At 38.2% G+C, this 24,483-nt stretch overlaps 2 protein-coding genes across 2 annotated transcripts in view; one reads left to right on the top strand and one right to left on the bottom strand.

Annotated features, from left to right (window-relative positions):
• Positions 1-7,216: 7,216 nt before the first annotated feature.
• pln2 (phospholamban 2) lies at positions 7,217-10,998 on the top strand. Its single transcript, XM_081347179.1, has 2 exons — positions 7,217-7,330; positions 9,894-10,998. The coding sequence occupies exon 2, from the start codon at positions 9,966-9,968 to the stop codon at positions 10,122-10,124; it is 159 nt and encodes a 52-aa protein (XP_081203305.1). The 5' UTR covers positions 7,217-7,330; positions 9,894-9,965; the 3' UTR covers positions 10,125-10,998.
• A 2,928-nt stretch (positions 10,999-13,926) lies between these two features.
• The window catches only part of fam184aa (family with sequence similarity 184 member Aa), a 33,025-nt gene continuing 22,468 nt past the window's right edge, over positions 13,927-24,483 (bottom strand). Inside the window, exons 11-17 of the mRNA XM_081347123.1 lie at positions 24,038-24,191; positions 23,548-23,675; positions 21,023-21,207; positions 19,002-19,148; positions 18,224-18,341; positions 17,947-18,051; positions 13,927-14,854 (exon numbers count right to left, since the gene is read on the bottom strand). Coding sequence (XP_081203249.1) covers positions 14,846-14,854; positions 17,947-18,051; positions 18,224-18,341; positions 19,002-19,148; positions 21,023-21,207; positions 23,548-23,675; positions 24,038-24,191 — 846 coding nt within the window. The 3' untranslated portion in view covers positions 13,927-14,845. The remainder of the gene's footprint in view (positions 14,855-17,946; positions 18,052-18,223; positions 18,342-19,001; positions 19,149-21,022; positions 21,208-23,547; positions 23,676-24,037; positions 24,192-24,483) is intronic.

The following is a 24,483-nucleotide window of genomic DNA, read 5'->3' as shown; positions in this document are numbered from 1 at the left end:
AAACATATTGAATTATGAAAGTGATGTAGGTTGTGAATGCTGTTTCACGTTAACTTCAATATGTTTTGAAAGAAGTCTCTTATGCTCACCAAGGTTGCGTTTATTTAATAAAGTACAGTAAAACAGTAATTTTGTAAAATATTACAATTTAAAATAGCTGTTTTACTGAAAGATATTTCAAAATGTAATTTATTCCCGTGATCAAAGCTGAATTTTCAAAGCTGAATTATTATCAATATTAAAAACTGATTAATATTTCTGTGGAAAACATGATACACTTCTTTTCAGTATTATTTGATGAATAGAAAGTTCAAAAGATCAGCATTTATTTAAAATAGAAATATTTTGTATTACTGTCACTTGATTTATTTAATTGACCATGCTAAGTATAGTCACAATACTGACTCTAAACTATATATATATATATATATATATACATACAATCCAAGACAGGACGACGACAGCACTGTCCAGACCGAGAATCAATGGATTAATAATCTGGATTTACTCTGAGCCAAGGCCAATCCCTTCAGCATGACACTCATTCCATACCGTTTCACAGGGCCGCTGCTTAAATTCATGAGGCCTAGGGAAACATTTTTAATGAGTGGCACATACTATACATTCCTATCATCACAGGGCCCTGCTTTTTGACAGGCCATCCTTATAATCATATTTTGACGTAACAAAAATGTACAGGCAGCATATACTTTTACGGAAGTTGTTGTAATCAAGCACCCGTGAGGTCATTTTCTAAACACGTTTAAAGCTAGGTCTGTCATGCTTCTGCAAATGTTTGAAAACCCCTCACACCTGCTATAACACGTAAGACTGGGAGTGTTTGCATGAGCTGCGGGACTGCAGTGAAAGTTTGGTTTGGGGGATTCTCCCAGGATCAGCCCACCACAACCATGCTAAGATCGCTGTGCAAGTTTTATTTAGAGTGTGGAGGATTTGTGGGAACAAAAGAAGTTTATTCTGGGAGACCCTTGTTTGAAATATCCAACAAACGGTTGAAGAAAATTCCTAGAATAGGACTTGCGGTGCTTTGACAAACATCTTACTGCAACTGATTAAAAGTAACCAATAATTAGAGCAGTGTAATCATGAAGAAATGCTTTTTTTGCAATCTCTTGGTCAGTAAAATATTGTGTCCAGCTGTGTCTCAGTTCCCCTATAAGGGCAGATGTGAATGTGCACGTTTATAAAAATAGTTCAAGGCATTCTCCATTCACTCCAAATCCTTCCCGAGAGCTTTTTAATTTACAGAGCTGTGTTAATCTGTCTGCTTGTGTCCCTGAAAACCCTGCTAATAACTCACGTATACGCAGATATTCACTTCTTCATGTTCATAACATATCTCATTTAATTCCAATTTCGGCCTGGATGTAATAATTCACTTCTAGTGCCACTACAGGATGAAACAGCAGGGGAAAAAACTAAAAATAAAATGAAACGAACCATATTATTATGTATAGCGATGGAAAATAAATAGGCTCATCAAATTTTTAAAAGGGACGAGAACACGCTTCTCATACTGTATCTTCTGATGTTGATAACAAAGGCTGTGTGCATCTATTTTAGTTGAACATCATCATACCATTTCACATGGTAGAAGGAAGCTATACGAGGCAGCTCGCATGACATGCCCTCATTCTAAAAATCCATAAACATAACTAGATAAAACGTTATGTAGAGAAATGACTCAGACTAGATTAAACAGATTCACTTGAAGCGATAATAAACATTGTTTCAAATACAATGACTTGTATGCACTAAATTATGGACTTACGAGAGGACAAATGAATTACATTTTAGGACACCTTTTTAAAAACCTTAAAAAACATGTTACTACATAGTAATAACAGTAAATTATGCATAATTACAAGTAACTAACCCTAAACCAAACTGTAACCTTAAGTAACGTTAATTAATATCACTCAGTACTTACTTAAGTACATACTATGTCACCTAAAAATAAAGTGTAACCAAAAAAGCTAAATGTTTCTGTTCAGACAATGTTATGTTCATAATTTGGATTTTTTGTTAGATCTATGCAGTTTATGGCTATTAATACAATTTGAATCCTTAAATGGGTCACAAAAAGTTAGATTCAAACTGTAAAGGTAAAAACAATAATATATGAAGAAAACATGAAGTATTATATTATATGGTTCAGAAGTTTGGGGTAAGATGTTTTTCAAATACAGTAAAAACAGCAATACTGTCGAAATTGCACTATTTTAATATATTTTAAAAAGTAATTTATCCTTTGATGGCAAAGCTAATGGTAACCCTTTATTACGATGGCACACTTTAGACATTCTACTTGTAACTTGTCAACTACATGTCAACTACCAGTCATTCTTCTGACTAAAGTAACTTTGCAACTATATGTAAATTTATTCTACTAACCCGAAACGTAACGCCTAACCCTAACCTAACAGTCTACAGTTAATACTCTAATGAGAGTTAGTTGACATGTAGTTACTGATAGTTAGGAGAATATAATGTGGACCATCGAAATGAAGTGTAACCAAGCCAGGTTTCATCAGCCAGTCTTCAGTATCTGTGAAAAATTTAAAAAGAAACATTTCTTATTGTTATCAACGTTGAAAACAGTGGTGCTGCTTAATATTTTTGTAGAAACCATGATGCAGGATGCATCTTGGATGTAGAAACCATTTTTTCAGGATTCTTTAATGAATAGAAAGTTCAACAGCAATTAACATTTTGTAACATTATAAATATCTATTGAACAATTTAACACACCCTTGCATACTAAATAAAAATAGTAATTTCTTAAAACGCGTGAAAAGTATGGAAGCTTGTTTCCGCCACAAAATAAAACATTTTAAAAGATAATTGTGACTTTTTATCTCACAATTCTGACTTTATTTCTCAGAATTACGAGATATAAAGTCAGAATTGCATGAAATAAAGTCGCAATTGTGTTATAAAGTCAGAATTGCGTGAAATAAAGTCGCAATTGCGTGTTATAAAGTCAGAATTGCGAGATATAACGTCAGAATTGCGTGAAATAGTCGCAATAGTGGCCACCGTGTTTTGGAGAAAAACATTTATTTTATAATGTGATTTACCCCCACTTTTAATTCTTTTACTTCAATGAAAGTTTAGATTTTTGTGAATTTTTTGAATGAAAGATCAAAAGGATAAACAATGCAGTTTTATTTTTTTACAGCCATTTTTTATCATATTTATCAGGGGTGCCATCAATTTTGACCACGACTGTATAGTACTGTAATATACATTTTTGGGTCCTAACAGGTTGGAAAATTTTAAATAAAATAAACAGTTACTATATAAATATGTTTGTTTTAGCCCTTACAAGGAAACTTTTGTTCACTTTTGTATAAAATCTAGAACCTGAAGCAAAGCATTCGTCTGAAACATGGATCAACAAAGCTCTAATAAATCAACATTTCAGCATTTTTGCTTCCGACCAAAGCTGTGAACCCCTGTTGAAATAACCTGTGTAAACGCCCAGAACTTAATCTTTTGGCCTATTCTGCCACGGCGCACCAAACGCCACCTTTGCAGAATGTCATTGCTACGTGTCAGACACGCGACGCAGGCCTCATCCCTTATCCTGTGGAAAAGCTGCACCTTCCTTGACCTGACATTTCTGTTCAGAGCCATCCATCTGCCATAACCAAGAGGTGTTGACAGCGCTGGATGATGATGGGTCCTCTGCATCTTCACTGACAACTGACACAAGTTCTGCTCTCTGCAGCTGTGAGAAAACAGATGAAGCTTTGAAAATCGAGAGCAAAAACAAACACATACCACATTGCGCATCCTGAGCCCTATTCCCTTTTTAAAACTGCGTTTAACCAGCAATCAGTTCCTACATTTAAAGCAAGCGCCAAGTAAATCCACAGAGAGTGACTGATAAATACTCTAGAGGTGTTTCGGGTTTTATAGCAGGATGGGATAAAAGTCGGCCTTATCCTAAGCTTAATTCGTCCATCTGTGACGACTCCTCATTGCACTGACACCTTCTCGTTCATTACTGTAGTTTTATTGTAGAAGAGGCCGCAGTGCTACCAGGGCTTACGCTGTGGAATCACACACTTGTGCCCCGGCATAGCTGATGGGCAGCAGGAGACGTGGAGGCATGCCAAAGACAGCAAAAGTCAAGTCCAGGGAAAACACATCCAGCACACATTCCTGTACGCATCCCTTAGCTGTTAGATAAGAGCAGTGTGCTTTTCAAATATTTATCCTATGCTTGATTTAGGTTCTCCGAAGCCTGCAAAGCACAAAGGAGTTAACACAAAGGAGTCTCCGCACGGCCCTATTGTTGTTGTTTTTTTCTCAGCATCAACAATCTTTCGTATCCCCTACAGCAATTTTCAAAATATATTTGCTGTTAAAATTGATACGAGCCCCAAAAGTTTTGCATAAAATCATTCATGCAAATAGCATGTATTAAAACCCAGAATAAATGTGAACATACATCATTATTTACATATGAGGAACTTTCTTGACATTTGCATGTTATAAGATCACTTACACTTTTGTTGTGACATTAATGACATTTACATTGTTTATTTAACAATATGTAAGATAATTATATTATAATATTAATAATATATATATATATTGTTTATGTGATGAAAATAGGATGTTCAGGATGTTATATCATAATGATCACGCTGTAAAAACTATATTATATATAAATAAAAATAAAAATAAATAAATTAGTAAAATCATTAACGTGCCCCTATTGTGGTATTTTAAAGGTTCCTAATTTTGTTTCGGAGGTCTCCTACAATTGATTTGCATGCATTAAAAGTCAAAATACACTTTAATATTCTCATAATATCCATTTCACATCACCTCATTTCTCATTCTAAAAAACGTTTCGTTCAAGTCTCTCTAAGCCCCTCCTTTCTGAGACCTACTCTGTTCTGATTGGTCAGATGGCTCAGTCTGTTGTGATTGGTCTACTCTGCTCTGATTGGTCAGATGGCCCAGTCTGTTGTGATTGGTCTACTCTGCTCTGACTGGTCAGATGGCCCAGTCTGTTGTGATTGGTCTACTCTGCTCTGATTGGTCAGCTGATTCGGTCTGTTGTGATTGGTCTACTCTGCTCTGACTGGTCAGATGGCCCAGTCTGTTGTGATTGGTCTACTCTGCTCTGATTGGTCAGATGGCTCAGTCTGTTGTGATTGGTCTACTCTGCTCTGATTGGTCAGCTGATTCGGTCTGTTGTGATTGGTCTACTCTGCTCTGATTGGTCAGATGACTCGGTCTGTTGTGATTGGTCTACTCTGCTCTGATTGGTCAGATGGCTCAGTCTGTTGTGATTGGTCTACTCTGCTCTGATTGGTCAGATGACTCGGTCTGTTGTGATTGGTCTACTTTGCTCTGATTGGTCAGATGGCTCAGTCTGTTGTGATTGGTCTACTCTGCTCTGATTGGTCAGATGGCCCAGTCTGTTGTGATTGGTCTACTCTGCTCTGACTGGTCAGATGGCCCAGTCTGTTGTGATTGGTCTACTCTGCTCTGATTGGTCAGCTGATTCGGTCTGTTGTGATTGGTCTACTCTGCTCTGACTGGTCAGATGGCCCAGTCTGTTGTGATTGGTCTACTCTGCTCTGATTGGTCAGCTGATTCGGTCTGTTGTGATTGGTCTACTCTGCTCTGACTGGTCAGATGGCCCAGTCTGTTGTGATTGGTCTACTCTGCTCTGATTGGTCAGATGGCTCAGTCTGTTGTGATTGGTCTACTCTGCTCTGATTGGTCAGCTGATTCGGTCTGTTGTGATTGGTCTACTCTGCTCTGATTGGTCAGATGACTCGGTCTGTTGTGATTGGTCTACTCTGCTCTGATTGGTCAGATGGCTCAGTCTGTTGTGATTGGTCTACTCTGCTCTGATTGGTCAGATGACTCGGTCTGTTGTGATTGGTCTACTTTGCTCTGATTGGTCAGATGGCTCAGTCTGTTGTGATTGGTCTACTCTGCTCTGATTGGTCAGATGGCTCAGTCTATTGTTATTGGTCTACTCTGCTCTGATTGGTCAGATGGTCCAGTCTGTTGTGATTGGTCTACTCTGCTCTGATTGGTCAGATGGCTCAGTCTGTTGTGATTGGTCTACTCTGCTCTGATTGGTCAGATGACTCGGTCTGTTGTGATTGGTCTACTTTGCTCTGATTGGTCAGATGGCTCAGTCTGTTGTGATTGGTCTACTTTGCTCTGATTGGTCAGATGGCTCAGTCTATTGTTATTGGTCTACTCTGCTCTGATTGGTTAGATGGTCCAGTCTGTTGTGATTGGTCTACTCTGCTCTGATTGTTCAGCTGACTCAGTCTATTGTGATTGGTCTACTCTGTTGTGATTGGTCAGATTGCCCAGTGCTTGATACACAGTGATACGAATGATGGCGTCAGTTTTACCACATCAATTCCAGCACGAGTCTTCATCCTTTTGAAGTGTCTGCAAATGGATTCACAGCACTGGAAACAGCGTCTTCTCAACATGTCGACAACCTGAAACCAAACTCTTCCCGTCTCAGCTGCAACTACAGTGTTTGAGGACGGGTCAAATTAGACATTGTTCGTGGGCAGCCAATGAAGGACCATAGGCTAGAATTATGCAAATGTGTTACATTATTATGTAGGTTTGTAACAGGAAGTAAGACATGAATTAATGACAACTCGTTTCAGCAGTTCAGAATCGATTCTTTCCTTTAGGAGACAATAGCTTTATTTATTATGCAAATTGATCTTTAAAACTGCAGACATTTGACATTCACAAACAGCTATATTACACACTGCAGGAAAGGGAATATTAGCATAGTAGACCCACTTTTTGAGAAAAAATGTAATACGGCTAAAATAATTAATAATATTTATGTTCTTTAGACAGTGATAAAGCTTTGAGCCCTAAAATTACCTTTGTATTTAGTCATATTTGGATTCATTCTGTTTTATTACATATACATTTTTATTTGTTTCACAGCTAAATCTAACAGTCCTGCTCTATCTCTCTATTTACTCTAAACTAGAGTTTGGCAGGATAATAAACCAGCATTGACTTCCTTCATCAGTCGTGTGTCATCACAACAAACACTGGATGGAGGAGTCGCTACAAACAGGCCCGTCCTGTGATCTTGAGATGGGGATGTGTTCCCTTTGCATCTACCGCCCTCCCGTTTGTTTTCCCCACCCCTTTCAGTTCCTCCTATAAACTTTGTAGCGTGTTCTGAGAGCCTGTGTTTCGACATCCAACATTTTCCTGCTGGTTCACACTTTTCCTTATATTTGAAAAGGACTGCTTCTTTCTTTGGCTGCCATTTAAACGGGTAAGAAACTTGAAACTTGAACTTGAAGAAAACCCTTGAACTATTCACTATCACAGCTAAAATAATATTTAAAAATTAGGTATAATATTAAAATATTAAGATTTGCTAGTCATTGCATGTGGTTAACATCAGAAAATAGCGGAAGAGATGAAAAATATCAATGCTGAAGGACACAGAGGATGATCCGTCAAGCAAGAACACCAAAAACATTTGCATCCTGTACTGGAATAGCACTATCATAAATTTTGTTTGCATGCAAATCAGTAAACAGAAAACAGTCGGTCAAAGTCAAACAATAATTTGTTGAAGAACTGTAATATACACTCTTAAAAAATAAAGGATCCTTAAGGATAGAAGAACCATTTTGGTTCTCAAAAGAACCTTTCAGTGAATAGTTTTTAATTAGTGTGTGAAGAACATTTTAATAATCTAAAGAACCTTTTTGTGAAATGGAAAGGTACCATGGATATGAAAGGTTCTTCATGGAACCATCGATGCCAATAAAGAACCTTTGTTTTAAAGAGTGCACAGGAATAAAAATGTGCGTTGATGATATTCGATTTATTTTTACTGCGCAACCAGTGCACTTTTGTATAGTCTTTTGAAATTGAATAAAAGGCGAATCTAGTTGCTTTTGTATTCAACTTCAATACAGTCAGGTCACAGATGCTAGTGTTTACTTTACAGCTAAGCAGTTATAATAGTCTCGGGATCACAGGACTGGAATGCAAACCCTGCCCTGATAAATACTGACTTTTGGTGGCTTTAAAATGAGATCAAGTTAAGTCTTGACCCACTCTGCTTTTGTTGTGATATTTTTATTTTTGTCATCTAGCTAATGTTTGTTTATCAAACACTAAAGGGCTGCACAGGGTCTCTGTAATTCTAGTTCAATCCAAATACGTTATAGCACTGACATTTTCCATCTGAAATGCTTTTTCTCCCCGAGGCTGGATAAGCAAGATAGAGAGACCGATAGAGAAAGACACCACCTTGTCTTTTTAATGGTCAATTAACTTTGTTAATAGGAATGTTGTTCCTGGAAAATTATTCAGGAATGTCTTACTTGGAATATAATCAACACGTACATCAGTAAATGAGAAAGAGCACCCGAAAGAATGTACCAACAATCAATGGTTGACTGTAATATAATTTAAAGAAGTGTCGACATTTAAAGTGACGCGATTGACTGTACGTGATCTTTTGGCGAAGTCCAGAGCATGTGCAGTTTGGAAGTATTGAGCACATATATCTGGAGCCAGTCGATAAGAGAATAGCGTTAGCTGTTAGACAAGTGGCTGTCACTGACGAATACATGTCCTTCACAGCTTTTAACACGAGTGCCCTAAAGAGGGTACAAGAGTACAGCAGTGAATGCTCTTTAAACTTTGAGTGCTGCTATAGAGTGTTCATGCTAATCAGATCACTTTGGCAAATGGCAAATATGCAAGACAAATATGAATAAAAACAATTACTTAATCTGATTGTAAGGTTGCCATTGTTATTGTTATTAAAGAATCCTTTATGAATAAAGAGCTAAGGGGTATTTATGATATCTACAGTACATGGCATTTTTAATTTCCTTTAATTTGTAGATCAATTGCATTAACCCCCTTATACATGAATTATTAGTTGTTAAATTAGGAAGGAAAAGAAAAAGGGAAAAAATTGCTTTATGTTTTAAAGAAATAAATATTATTTTTTGTACAGTTGTACAATACAGTTTATTTAATAATTAGATAATATATATATAAACCTTTTCTCTCGCCAAAAATGTTTATTTTGATATTATAGGAATAAATTCCTTAATGTTTTAAATAAATATAGAACAATTATATAGTATAAAGAAATAAATTAAACTTATTATAATATATAAAGATAAAATGCAACAATTTTATTTGATAAATAAATTCGATTTCCTCTTTCCAAAAATATGTATTTTAATCTTATATGAAAAAATAAAGATTATTTATTTTATGAATGTTTTTATATAAAAGTAAGCTATTGTTTCCCCTATATTTCCCCAAAATTATGTAGAGTTGCACATCTCTCTATTGCAACAAAAAATAGCAGTAAATATAAAAATAGTGGTATGATGCATCACTTTCATCAGCCATTTTGATTGTATGAGTGTGTATGTACGTGTGTGTGTGTGTGTGTGTGTGTGTGTGTGTGTGTGTGTGTGTGTGTGTGTGTGTGTAAGCATGTGAGTGTGTTCTACATTGGGAATGTTAGTCTCATGCCTTCATTTGGACCATTCCGATGAACACTCAATTAATTTCGGGTCAAAATGACCCGAGGAGAGAATGAGGGTTAAAAATACAGAAAGCATGAGGACAGTGATGTAGAATTATGGTAAGGCTGTAACATCACAATCTGAAAGGTTACAAAATGCTTGTGATGTCCACTGTAGTGAACGTCATCATGCATCAGAAGGTTAAATAAAGATTGAGCCTCCCACATCAGGACAAAGATAATACAAGTCTAATCAGCTGTTATATTGTTATTTTTAAAACTTGTATCACATCCTCTTAAAATAGAATTTCTTTCTTTTCCCATAAAGCACCACAAGAACTCCACAGCACCGCCATCTCCATCCGTCTTTCTTCCACTAGCCTGCGGTCTTTACATCAGGATGGAGAGGGTGCAGCACATGACGCGCTCAGCGATTCGCAGGGCGTCCAACATCGAAGTGAACCCCCAGACCAAGCGCAACCTACAAGATCTCATCATCAACTTCTCCCTCATCCTCATCTGCCTGCTGCTCATCTACATCATCGTCTTGCTCATGTGACACCAAAAGATGACAACCGGCCAATCACAAGATGAGCTGCACAAGATCTTGGACGATTTTAGGGAATTGAAAATGTCCTACCGATGACGATGCAACAACGCATGTCAGATTCCTGATGATATGAGGGCACTGTTTTTTTTTTCCATTTATGTTTGTTGCATTCTTCCGACAACAATAAGCATATATTTGACCAATCCAAAATTAGGTAAATTCAGATTCATGTTTTGTATATGAATGTAGACCTCCCATAAGGAAGCAGTCATCTGAACTGCTCAAAAAGACACAAAGAATTAACATCAAAATGGCTGTAATTACTGACTAAAGTTGTTCCCAAGGGTGGGCTACAAGAGGACAGCAACTCCTCAGTCATTTATGTAAATATCCCCACAAAGAAAACAACATTTTCATAATTGTTGTGTTGAAATGCAAAATTTATAGGTCAGTGCCAGAAATCATATATTATTCACATGCAGAGGAACAGAGCATGTTGGCACCGAGGTAAATTACACTTAAACGCTCTGTCTGTTTACACTTCCTGTGAACATGATCTGAGAGAGAGAGAGCTAAAAAGGGGTATTTTAAGGATGTTTTTAAATGTGGACAACCAATAAAGGGAATGTTTGTTTTAAATGTTCTAACTGACTGAATTTTTTAAACAAAAGTAGCGAGAAATAAACCATGTGCAGATCCTGTTGAAGTCACTGAAAGTACAGTGGAAAACCATAAAAAGTGCTGTATAAAGTATTTAAAGTGCATTTAAACGGATAGTTCACCTACAAAATAAAATTATATAAGTCTTTATACTCCCCCTCCTTACAAACCTGTGACTTGAGTAAATTACTTGAGAGACACACAGACACACACACACACACACAAAAAAGTAAAAAAAAACATTTTCACATGCACAGATAGTTCATCTGTTCCCATGATTTCAGAATACTTGAAATATAATGCAAATATTATGAATTGTGTCCTATTTGACAGCTTGTCACTATGAACAGTGCTGGTACAGGGGGGGGGGGAAATACATTATTTTTTGGTAAACTATTCCGGTAACTCTTTTCCTGCCATATTTTGTAGTTGTTGTTAAAAAAAAGTTGCCAGCCAGCACCAGAATTTTGATCAGTTTCACAAACTTTTCATCACCCCTAGAATATTTTGTCATATGAATATTTGAACATACAACATATCAAAAGAACAGAGCCTCTGCTTTTAACTCTTTACCTGCCAATGACGGGTAAAAAAATTTTGGATGAAAAATGACTGGATGAAATTTTCCAGCTTTCAGTGTTTTCACTGTTATAGGAGGCGTTATTATGTGTCTTCTGAAAGAGTACAGAATCTCTGGATCAAAACAGGTAAAAAAGAATCAGAAACAAGCGATAAAAGCATTGCTTATACACATTGTAGTCTTTGACAAAAACACGATTTTCTCAGCTTTTTGTTCAAATCGTTGCTTTTTTAAATGAAACTTAAACAGCCACAAACAACTTTTACAGCCACATTCAAGTGGTGATAAAAAAATAACGTGTGAAGCTTTTTGTTTAAGAGCAGAGGGTCTGTTATTGATATATATATTGCATGGTCAGTTTCTCATACAACAAAATATTTTGGGGGCCATGAAATTTAGGTGAAAATGATAAATAAATAAAAATGCTGGCGGTGGCTGGCAACTGTTTTTTTTTTTTTTTTTAAACGCTGGCGGGGAAAGAGGTAAACAAACGAGCAAAACATTTTATTCAAGCTTCATTCTTTTTTTAATCAAAACTTGAGAAAATTTCGTTTTTGTCAAAGACTACGTCTGGTTTGGATTTAGAACATAATCAAAACAGGTCCAAAACAGGAAATCCAGACCTAAATCTAAAAGATTAATCGCCTGACGTCGACTAATGAAAATCGCCCAGCTCGAGGGGCGGCACCTAGCCTGACTACGTCAGACTTCCGCTCAATTTCATTTCGCTTCTGTAGTCAGTCTGAGATAGCAGCCTATCTTTCAGTTTTCCAGCGGCCTTCGGACGGCCGGGCCAATCAACGAACAGAGGGCGGGCTGAGAGCCGTGACGTAGACGCTGATTGTACCGTGGATGCGTAGATTTACTTCACATAATCTGCAAAAGTCGTTCACAGCCATGTTTATAAAGCCAATATAAATCAGCCTTACTCCAGTATTTCACTCGATGGTTTTGTTTTCACATCATACATGTGTTTACAGTGGAAGTTAGATGCGGCTGAGCATGCGCATAACACACGCCATAACCAAACGTCATGTGATTGGCTTACGGGTAACCAATGATTTTAAACTTCAGACAAGAGCCCCCCGCGAGAGAGAAAACACTTCTCTATTATGCCATTCCAGACTCTGTCTACGAAGCAAAGCGAAGTAGCAGAGTTTGGTATTACCAGGCTAGGCGGCACCAAGTGTGCATTTGAAAATCTCGCTGCACGACCAATCACAACAATAAACCCCAGCTCCCAGCGGAGAATATACTCTTACCGTATCCGGTCGGTGAAACAGCAAAAACGTCCTTCTTGCAAAGGAACGATTAGAGCGGCGTCTTCTGTTCCTGTTTTAGATAAAAAGCCAAGTCTAACTTGTTCATTGTAGCGGCCAAAGCAGTTTCAAACAACTGGTGTTCATTCATAGCCATCTTGCAATGTTTACTAAGGACTTCGACCTCACAGCGCTGTCGTCATCTCGCCTCTGGCCCGCCTATAGAGCTGGTAAGTCCCGCCCCTTCTGCTAACCCCACTGGACCTCTAGGTTGAAAAATCGTCAATGCAAGTGAATGGGAGAAAATTATTTTCTGGTCCCGTTTGAATTGTGCCATGAATGTGAACATGTTGTCTGTGAATTTTTTATATAATTTTTCGTGTAAAGAATGCTACAATTTAGCGGGTAGAAGTTTGATACGGTTAGACTTTGTGTGAGAGCACTTTGTGGACGACAACTCTTCGCTGATTTCGACCGTTTGAAACGTCAACACCACTAGCACATGGACACTAGCTCACGGATCCCGCTAAACATGGCTGTGTCTTTGGTGCACTTCACCGCCTTCTTTCAGGGAGAGGACAAAATCGTTGAGGTTGGCGAAAACCACGGGTAAGTCAACTTTATGGGGTGACGTCACATAGGCGACATGTAGTCTTTCTCGTTATGTCTTTTCCACAACTGCTAAACGAAGAATCATACCATATACTGTCAAACTCGTAACATGAAAAATTATATAAAAAATTCACAGACAACATATGTTCACATTCATGGCACAATTCAAACGGGACCAGAAAATAATTATTTTCTCCCATTCACTTGCATTGACGATTTTTCAACCTAGAGGTCCACTTGGGGTTTTACGGATGGGCGGGACTTTCCAGCTCTATATCAGATAACCCGATGTGATTGGTGCAGCTCAGATCGAGGGGCATATTTAATGAGCATCATTACTCGACACCAGAATAACTCGCTGAGCAAATTCAACTTGTGCTCTCGCGAGAACTCTGTATTACCAGGGTAGAGTAGACCGAGGCTGCGTCCGAAAACGTAGGCAGCTGACTTGTTGCCTCCTGCCCTATCAGGCAATGACTTTGCAGGCAGCGTCTGCGCACGAAGGTTCCTCATGAAACTGATTTGGTACAGACTTCTGAGGCAGCGTAACAGTTTAATGATCTACAGCAAAATAGAGCTAGCTTTGGTGAAAACTAAGTGAATATTTAATGACTACAATAGTAATTCCTCGCTAGAAATGACATAAGTGGAAAACGTTGATCAAAAATGTACATTTACACACAAACTGACGACCAGCCGCAACTTTCAGACGCCATCTTTATTTTTCTGGCTCAACTGTCACAGAATGGAAAGCACAGGATTGTGGGATATCAAAGGCAGCAAAGGATACATCTATGCTGCTTTCAAAAATCGATCAGATGAAGGTATCTCAGGAGACAGGAAGTGAAATTGCATTTCACTCGCATTCGGACGTGCCTTGATGCCTTCCGAACTCCGAAGGCAGCATTCATCAGTTTTCGGACGTAGCCCGAGTCTATCAACACCCCCAAAGCTTGTACAGTCCTATACCTCTTCCTGGGTCGACATTTCATTCAGTAAACTTAGGCAGTTTTGATTTATAAGTTGTTGAATGTTTGATTATCGCGTTATATGTGTAAGCAATGCTTCTATCGCTTGTTTCGATCCAGAGATTCCTCACTCTCTCAGAAGATGTGTAATAGCGCCCCCTACCGTATAACAGTGAAAACAAGCATTGTGTCATAAATCACAGAAAATTCTGTGAATGGCGGCAAAAGAGTTCAAAGACATGCAGTCCTGCTACCATGCTGTTATATTTATTTAAATATTTTTTTCTTTCGCACTTGGTTTGTTCTTTCGTAACAAGACACGATAATACAAAATATATAAGTGTCTGTGCAATTTATTTCAAAACTGGCAAGACATTGGTATTCCAACAGTTTTAGTCCATCCAGAAAAGACTTATTTATGAATAGTATATGAAATGAATGTGCATTTCATTTTAAATCAAGTATATGCCCATATCAAAAGGGAAAATAACAAACTCACAGTGAGATATCAAGAACAGACGAATGGACTATTGAAAACTGCAGTTTCACATGCTCTTCAGTTGAGTGTCTTGAAAAATTTAAAAGGAGAAGTACTGTGAAAATAGCTCTTGTGGTTGCTGTTCTTTTGGTGCTACAGTTGAATCCTCAGTCTTACGAGGGCTGCACAAAACACAGAAAAGTCAGACACAACCAGTTACACTGCAGCAGCATTAAAGGAAAGTGAAGTTGAACATCCTGATCAAACACTTCCACATTGAGATGCTACTTTATCGCATGACGATACTATCTAAGAAAAGCTATATTTGTGTACAGTGGCCGCAAAAAGTATGTGGACACTTAAGCCACACTTTGAATGGCATTGCAATAGATTAGAAGTGGGATTTGTACTAAAGAAAGATAGTGTAAGCATACTTTGCTAGTGTTCCCATTAAGTTATGTAAACATTACTTCTGAATGTTCCCTGAATATTCAAAATGTCCAGTATTTTAAATGTTGTATACAAATGTTAAGTGAACATTCCATTTTATAACTTTGCAAACATTACAGGAATGTTAGTTTTGAATGTTGTGAAGTAGTAACCTTTAAAAAAGTTAGATGAAAGTCCAACTAAAACGTTTCAGAAAAACATCATTCCATGAACAATGTTTAAAATAAATGACATTTTTTTGCTAACATTTTGAGAACATTATTAAAGGTCAGATAACTTTGAATGAACATTCTATTAATGTTACTGAAAGAACGTTTCTTCACTACTTTGAGAGAACCTTGAATGTTAGCCAAAGTTCTGAGAATGTTCCCTGTTAGAGCTGGGTTCATAACGTTTTTACAATGCACCACACAAAATAAGACACAAATAGGCAATATTAAATACATTCTTTAACTTTGGGTTAAAGTAATTGCATACACTATTTCAGAAAAAATAGTTAATTATGGAAAAATGATATTTATATCTGTAATAACATTCAGACAGTTTAAAAGTGTGGCGATACATCCAATTCTTATAAGAGTCTAAATACTTTTGGTGGCTACTGTCCATGTGTATTTACATTATTTCCATAGAGTCATCATTACTATAGACCTTTGCTTTTTTGGTGACATCAAGAATAATCCTAAAATTTGACATATGTAACTACAGCAGTGTCTCTTGACCAATAGGAAACTGCTCTCCTTGTTCAAGCATCAAAGAATCACAGGCGCCATGCTGAACTGTTTCCTTTTAAATGATAAATAAAATATGCCCCTCTACCAGAAACGCTCTAATATTATCTCCCGTCTCTCAGCTGTGTACAACATGTTCCTATGCCTGATTTTAACATGGACAGAAATACCAGGAATAGCCGCTCATCATTTGAATGGCTCATTTTAAAACCACAAAACAACAAAATGCATGAGATGTGAAGGGCAGAGTACAGCTAATGGGCGGAGGCATACTCGTGACTGCTATGTGATGACGTGATGACATCAACCGCATGCTCGCGTTGACATTCCAATGCCATTGTGTGATCACACACAGTTTACGTGAACTTTCAGTCCGCTTTGTGATAATATTCTTGCCAAACTTGCCACAATAAGGACATTGAAACAGAATTGCTACGTACAATTGATCATGCACACAAAGTAGCATAAAATACAAACATTTTGAATGTGTGCCTTTCACCGGCAAGATGCATTAAAGAGTGAGATGAGCATACCCACAATTCACTCTGGACACAAATGGCCGTGTTCTCGTATTAAAACGTTTAATCAACACAACAGACTAACGGTTTGTCTACCATTACTGCAGGACAGGACTGAGACTGTGTGATCCGACCAATGGCAAGACAGTTCTGTGGTTTAAGCATGTCTCTCGTGAGGACAATCTCACCTCCGGGTGGAGTCAGCCTGAGGCGGAGGGGTTGGAGGGGGCTGAGGTTTGTTAGACCTGAGCTCATGGTGGTGAATGGGGGAGTTGGGGACAGACTCTAGGCAAGCAGGCGGGACGGAGACGCCCGCCATCCCTTCTGCCCCAACAACGCTTAGGTTCGGAGAGCTGGCGAAACTGTTCGCAGGTTTTCTATACTTATGCTACATTAAAAGGACACACACAGAAAGGGATTGTGGCGAACTGTAGCTTCAAGCTAAATGATGACAAGGTAATGGACATCATTTTGAATGTGGACAGGAAACAGAAATGACAGATTATAGCCCCGTTACAAAACCTAGTGAGCTACCCAACTGGACGGCATTTTAAGGCATCACATGTGCAGTCCTGAAGCAAAGGCGGTTTCAAAAGGTAAGTTAACTAATTTTGCTCAAATTTGATAACTATTAAATGAATCAGTTTATGTAGTTTTACTGTAATGGGTTTGATTCCCAGAAAACACACAAATTGCTAAAGTGTGTGTCATATGAAAAATAAATAAGATGGTGGATTAGGTGAAATAAATGTTTATTATAAATAGACTTATGTTTCATTAATTACAAAAAGTATAGGTGGAAAACAGATGTAATTAAAATCCTGCTGTTATAAATATACTGTTATCTATACATTTGTATGGATTTCCACAAAATATTAAGCAGCACAACTGTTATCTATCTATCTATCTATCTATCTATCTATCTATCTATCTATATATATATATATATATATATATTTAATATATATAATAAATAATTAACTATCACAGATGAGTGTTGCAGCACTAAAAACATGCTAACGTCAATTTCTAGTGCAACTGGGTAGATGCTAGTGGATAGTTTTCTCCAGGAATTATATAGATCTCCTGTGCGGAACAATTTTTGTGTGATGAGTAGATTTGTAGAGTGCTCTGAATGGATAATCTTTAATGTTTTATCTCAGATAGGATGGATGCTGTCTATGTAGGAAGCACAATAGATTTTGGAACAGAGCTTATGACTTGGAAAGCAGGGTAGAACTTGATGTTTGAACATGGATATAAGAATATAAGACACAGACAATGACAAATGCACAAACACAACTAATGCAACAGAAAGAAAAAGTTAGACTAAAAGAACAGTAGAAGGCTATAAATAGTCTCTGCAGAACATCCCATTCCAGCGGTACCTGTGTAAAATACACTTCCCATACGGCAAAACCTTTGAAGTATTCTTTTATTATATTCATGGATTCCATGAACTGTATAGATGGAGTGCTTTTAAAAAGGTTTATGGTTTGTGCTTTTTTTTTACTATCAGATCAAATCCAGTTTATGTGGTACTCTTTTATCAGTGTGGCTGTATCTCTCTCTAACCTTTATAAGGGGGTTTATGACCCCGACATTGGGATTGGTGTTGAACACCTTGTTGAAGCCAGGCTCTCGGTTCACCAGCTCCAGTTGATAAAACTTCTTGTCATCCTGGAACAAAGGAGGCACAGTCAGACCGAAAAATCAATGAACTGATAGTGAATTCTGTCTGAAGACATGCTTTGGGACGAAAAACAAACAAACATGTGAAGTAGTACAGTAGTACACATATCACTTTCAATGTGGTGCTGTACCTCTGCGACCCATTGCTGTGAACACTTACCACAAGCTTCTTGACCAGGGTTTCTCTCTCGGACACCATTTCTCTGAGATCAGCAATCACCTGGAGGTCCTCCGGTCGGCTTTCTCTATTCCTGAACTTCTCTTCCGTACCTTCCAACCTGCTCACCCCGCACACATACACATTAACAATTATACTGCAGTTAAAAACAATGGCTCTGGCATTAAACCTAGCAAGCTGCCCTCCAAGACAAAATGTTCAGGCACTTCTGGCAACAGTTCACAGTTCTCAATCTACTTAAACATTTCACCTAATATTTTATAAGTTATGTACAGTATTTTTGTATGCTAAGCAACATGCTAACAGACTCTAGGTTGATCTGACTGAGCCTGAGTTGATCTTGATCTGACTGGCCCCTGACTGAGCCTGGGTTCTCAGCCAAGTTGATTGTACTTAAAAAATTTAAGGCACTACTTTTTTTTTTTTTACAGTGTAATCAATGTGTGTGATTCGACGTTTGCATGTGGCTAAGCTAATGGCTCAATACTATAATAAGTATCAACAATACTTAGAACTTCATGGGTGGAGCGCTGAGGTCTCATCTCATGTGAAGCAATTACGTTTAAGGTACCATTTTAGCCTTAGTACAGACCTACACTGTACTAAACAGCAAGGCAGCTCGCTTGGTTTTGGAACAGAGCTAAAGTGATTCATCTGTCTTTGCTTCTGAAATATTCATAAGGATATTACATTAAAATGATGTGTTTTGAAATTCAATTTAATTTGATATTCAATCTGTAACTGAGATCAAGGGACTCACAGAATCTGCAGAGCAGAGATCTTGTCTTTTAGCAGCTCCTGAGCTTTGTTAAAATCTGACAGCATGATCTGGGTTTCTCTGTTATGAGAAGCGTTCAGCTCGTCAATCTCCCTCTCAAGGCGCTTGGATAGATCCTGTTCGTGAGCCCTATGTAGAAACAAAACCCTTTAACACATGTAAAACTATATATATATATATATATATATATATATATATATATATATATATATATATATATATATATATATTCTTTATTGGCACCTATGGTTCCTTTAACATCAGAACATTTAACATCCATGGAACCTTTAGATAAGGTTCTTTATAGTGAATGTTCTTCACACCAAGAAGACTTTTAAGAAATGTTCACTGAAAGGTTATCAAAATGGTTTTTCTAACAGAGAAAATAAGTTGGGCAACAAATACAATCAAGTTTATTTCACTCTGAGGTGCACAAACTCCATTATTTATTAGAACAAATTCCCTCAGTTCCCCAAAGAAACTCTTCTTTTCATGTGCCATAAATTAGATCCTCATTTGAATGAAACCAAAGGAAATTTGTTTGTTTGTATCAGCTAGACACCTCCACTGACCTTGATACTTCTATACAGCCGGAACACAAGAATGCAGCTGATGATATCAAGAGAAGAGAGCTGTGCCTGAGGGCATTGGGCTCCTGCGTGGGAAACAGCTCCATCCGCTTTCCTCTCATATTAAATTAGCTTCTGTTTCAGCTAGACTGACCTTTAGGATTTTATAATTTAATAGCTCATGAAAGCCAAAAAAGATTCTGCGCACGCAGAAGATGTCTGTTGCTCGCTTTTGCATAGAATGAGGCTATTAAAAACTGGGATAACGGTAATGTTCACCGTTTGTACTCTAACCTTAACACGAAAGTATTACCTTGAGTGCCGTAATTTCCTGTTCCTTTATGTTTCTGGCCTTTTTGGCATTTTATTGGCATTAAAGGTTCTAAGTCTTAAAGGTTCTAATAAACAAAAAGGTATTTATTTAAACAAAACAAACACAGGTAATCCACGATGAGAAGGCAGCGTGACAGCGTGAACACAATACCCGACAAAGGAACAGAAATCCAAGAGGAACTTAAATACATAGTGATGATGAACCAACTACAGTCAGGTGTGCACGTTAATGAATGTCCATGGTAACAAATGACTGGCGGGAAACTAGGACAAAGGAAAAAGGTTTGTTTACTAAACTAAATATTTGAAACAACCCAATAAATGTATTAAACATCTGTGGTTAAGAAGGAATTCTAATGCTTAAGTTTGGTCTTAAAGTGTAACTTCATCAAATTTCAACCTGCTTTTGAATTGTTACAATATCAGTAGTAAATGAACAATGTTTACTCGTTCTTCATTTTACCTGGAATGAGAAATTCACATTTAGTTTGACAGCTCCAGGGCTTTCACAGCAATTTTTTTCAGTTTTTCCCCTCCATTTAGCTTAAAACACTGTGTTCATGGTCATCCGTTTGAAATGTTGACAACAAATACGGAGGTTTCTCAGATTTTCCGTCGCAGCGCTCTCTCCATTTTTACGATTCATTGCACCCTTCAGCTCTGCCTACAACACGCTGGATCCTTCACTGGAAACCGAAAGTAAATCACTCCCGCTAAACGTTTACTCTTTGAATTCTTGCACCCAGGAACTATACAAGTCGACACCATTATGACCAAAAGTTTGCTTAGATGCATTTCCTACTAATGCAAGGCGGTATTTGACTCTGGTCAAGCTTATCCATAACAGACTGGTGGGAGTGGCCTTGGACGGCAACATGCCCAGAGCATTATGGTTGTTGAAGTTTTTTTTATTTTCTCTAGTCAGGTAGCATCGGTTTAAAAAATATATATTTAAAAAAAACTGTACATGCAGCCAAGTTTAATTGAAAACCTATTTTTCATGTTGGCTGAATAAGTATGTCCCACTTCTAAAGAAGTTAGAAGTTAAAACAGACTCATAAAATGTTAATATATCCTCAGATGATGTTAAAAAGTTGGTACCTGATATGCATATTGGCCTCACTGCGCACCCGCAGAACTTCTTTCCCTTTGAGCTCCAGCTCTTTGGTCAGGGTGCTGATGGTCTCATTGAGCGAGTGGATTTCATGGTCCAGATCGGCGATCCGGTTCCTTCTGCAGCTCACCTCCTGCTTCAGGTCAGATAAACGCCCTAGAAGGTCGTGTTCCTGGAGAGGCAATCCACAAAATCCAAAAGAGCAGATAGACTTTAACAGATGGATGACTGTGCGTCTCAACAAGGCAGCAAATGCAGTTTTCATAAATCCATTGCGTTAGAATGATTCTCTTAAAAAAGCATTAGAAGATTTTGTGCCAGACCCAGGAGCTTTCAAAATATGCATATAGGTCACATAAAAAGAGATTCAATTGTGCTGAAGTATTAGCTGAAGTGAAACGAACCTGAGAGAGTGAGACTATGAGTGTGAGTATTAGAGACACAGACATGGAGGGAGATTATAAATCAAATATGAAAATGGGAAAGAGGTGGAAGTCACGGTAAGAGCTCTCCTATAATTCAGAACTCAGTACCTCATACTTTATTCATTGTGGTTATTCTTCAAATTTCTGTAAAGTGCAGCTTAGCTTAGAGACATTTTATAATGGCCTGCCATCCATTTCAAGCCTCTCTATACTATAGTTAGAAACCATAACTATGTCTTGAAACCAAGGGCACCAAATGTGGCATCTGGTTTTATGAAGACAAGAAGCAAATGCTGAAACAGTAACAAAGGTGGGATTTTGGTATTCTACTTGTTTTTTTTATTATTATTAGTGGTTACTATTACTATTGATCATATTTAAAAAGATGAAAAAAGATAGTTTTAAAACTTGTGTCATTTCAAACCTGTATGACATTCCTTATTCTGATATTCTGAAGAACATTGAGCTCCAAACAACATTAGATCAAGTGAATTTTATTGTATTCCTGCATGTGTGTGTGTGACAGTATCATCCTAAACCAGCAACCCTTCGCTCAACAGCACCATCTACAGGCCGATGAGTGTACAGTCACTAAATGTGCACATAAATTAATTTATTTTATACCCCCCCATGGATGAAATTCTACGAAACTTAGCAGAGGATACCCCCAGAGGATGTCAAGTTAATCATACACATGAAATATGGTGCAGTTCTGAACATCTCCACTGAAGATAGGGGCGATTAAAGCAGAATAATATTGCATTTTCATTTTTTATGGGAGGGGCGCAAATCACAAATGAGTGATTATGGGCTAGGTTGATGTGGGCCCTTAAGAGCAACATACCATAAAAATGTCTTCATCCTCGGTGCCACGGTTCAGGTAGTTATTTAGGAAAAACTGCATTTTTTTGGGTTTGGGGGGGCCCAGCGCGGGGGGGGGGGGGGGGGGGGAGTGGCCCCTGGGGACCAAACGAAATTTTTCCGTAGAAGTCTAGTGGGGCGACATGCCCACCAAATTTCATGTTCCCTGGTGTTTCGGTGTCCCTGGTATCGTTGACGAAAAATTTACGGGGGCCCCAGCGCAGGGGGGGAAGTGGCCCCCGGGGACCAAACGAAATTTTTTCGTAAAAGTCTAGTAGACCAACATACCATAAAAATTTCTTCATCCTCGGTGCCACGGTTCAGGTAGTTATTTAGGAAAAACTGCATTTTTTTGGGTTTGGGAGGGCCCAGCGCGGGGGGGGAGTGGCCCCCGGGGACCAAACGAAATTTTTCCGTAGAAGTGTAGTGGGGCTACATGCCCACCAAATTTCATGTTCCCCGGTGCTTCGGTGTCCCTGGTATCGTTGACGAAAAATTTACGGGGGCCCCAGCGCGGGGGGGGAAGTGGCCCCCGAGGACCAAACGAAATTTTTCCGTAAAAGTCTAGTAGACCAACATACCATAAAAATTTCTTCATCCTCGGTGCCACGGTTCAGGTAGTTATTTAGGAAAAACTGAATTTTTTGGGGTTTGGGGGGGCCCAGCGCGGGGGGGGGAGTGGCCCCCGGGGACCAAACGAAATTTTTCCTTAGAAGTCTAGTGGGGCTACATGCCCACCAAATTTCATGTTCCCCGGTGCTTCGGTGTCCCTGGTATCGTTGACGAAAAATTCAGTAAGGTGACAAAAAAAAAAAAAAAAAAAAACTTTGACAATCCCTATATGACCGCTTTCGCTAGCTACGCTAGCGGCGGTCATAATTATCTCTCAAATATTGTACATCTGTGGGCAAAAATACCACATACATGCACAACATATTAAAATATTCTAATTTCCCATTTGTTTCGAAAAATACAAGGTTTTAAAAACAATGCGGCTGAAATTGGAGATTTTTCTGGTTTAGTTTCTGGTTCAAATGTTCTTATCCGCAAGGCATGAGATGTCAGAGGTTCTCATGAGAGAAAAAGCTTCTTACAAAATGCAAGACTGACCAAAAAAAATAAATCTAAATATATTTCTCATTTTGGCCATCAAGCCAAAAATGGCAAGTCTGCCTGTTGGGTTTAGCATTGATGTATAAAGCTTTATAACTTTCAAAAATGCTCACATGTTCTTTGCAGCGCTCAATAGTGTCGTCCAGCTCTCGTTTGGCGGCATTGTTCTCCTTCAAGTGGACTTGTCTCAGGTGTTCGATGGCAGTGGCATGGAGATGATTGAGCTCTGACCGCAGGGAAGCTATAGCACACACACACACAAAAAAAACAGTACAAAACAAATGCTCCTTACAGTTATTTTCTTGCATTTAGAGCCTACTAAGAGCCTAATGTGGTATAATGGCTCTGGGGTGCTAAACAAAAGGTTGTAGGTTCAAGCCCCTACTTTATAAGCTATTATAATCATACCCTTGAGCAAACAGATTTCCTCTGTAATAAGTGCACTGTGAGTCGCTTTAGGATATAAACGGCTGTGAAAATGACTATTTACTTTCATGATAACAGTGCATATGAATATACTACAAGACTTTAATGACCCCATAAAAGGCACAGATCTTGTAGGCCGGTGTGTGGTGATGTAGTTAATTTGAGCGCATGACTCACCCAGCATGGCTTTGCCTTCATCCTCCAGCTCAAAGCGCAGCGTCTGCAGCTCCTGGTCCGACTGCTGCCGAAGGATTTCCAGGGTCTGTCTGTGGGCTTCTCTCAAAGCGTGTAACTCTTCTCTCTGTTCCTGCTTTAGACGATCCTCCAGATCCTACACAAAATTAAAAAGACTGAATCACACACGCAATGCATAAAACTAAAGACCAGATTTTGCATATGGATGCTGCATGATGCGACGGGAACAAAAGGTGTCAATGAGGAAACAGATTTGCATTTAATGAAGGAAATAGTAGAGTTTGTAAGACAGGAAAAGAGCAATGTTCAAGTTTTAGGTAAGATTAGGTTTTTGAAATGCCGCTTTTTTCTGCGTATGAAAATATATGTACAGTATCATTCAAAAATTTAGTCATTAAGTGTTTTTTTTAAATGCTTTTGAAAGAAGT

This window comes from Scardinius erythrophthalmus (genome assembly GCF_964197995.2).
Source record: "Scardinius erythrophthalmus genome assembly, chromosome: 19".
Lineage (NCBI taxonomy): Eukaryota > Metazoa > Chordata > Actinopteri > Cypriniformes > Leuciscidae > Scardinius > Scardinius erythrophthalmus.
Note: the sequence above shows the minus strand (reverse complement) of the source record. Positions and strands in the feature narration are given on the sequence as shown.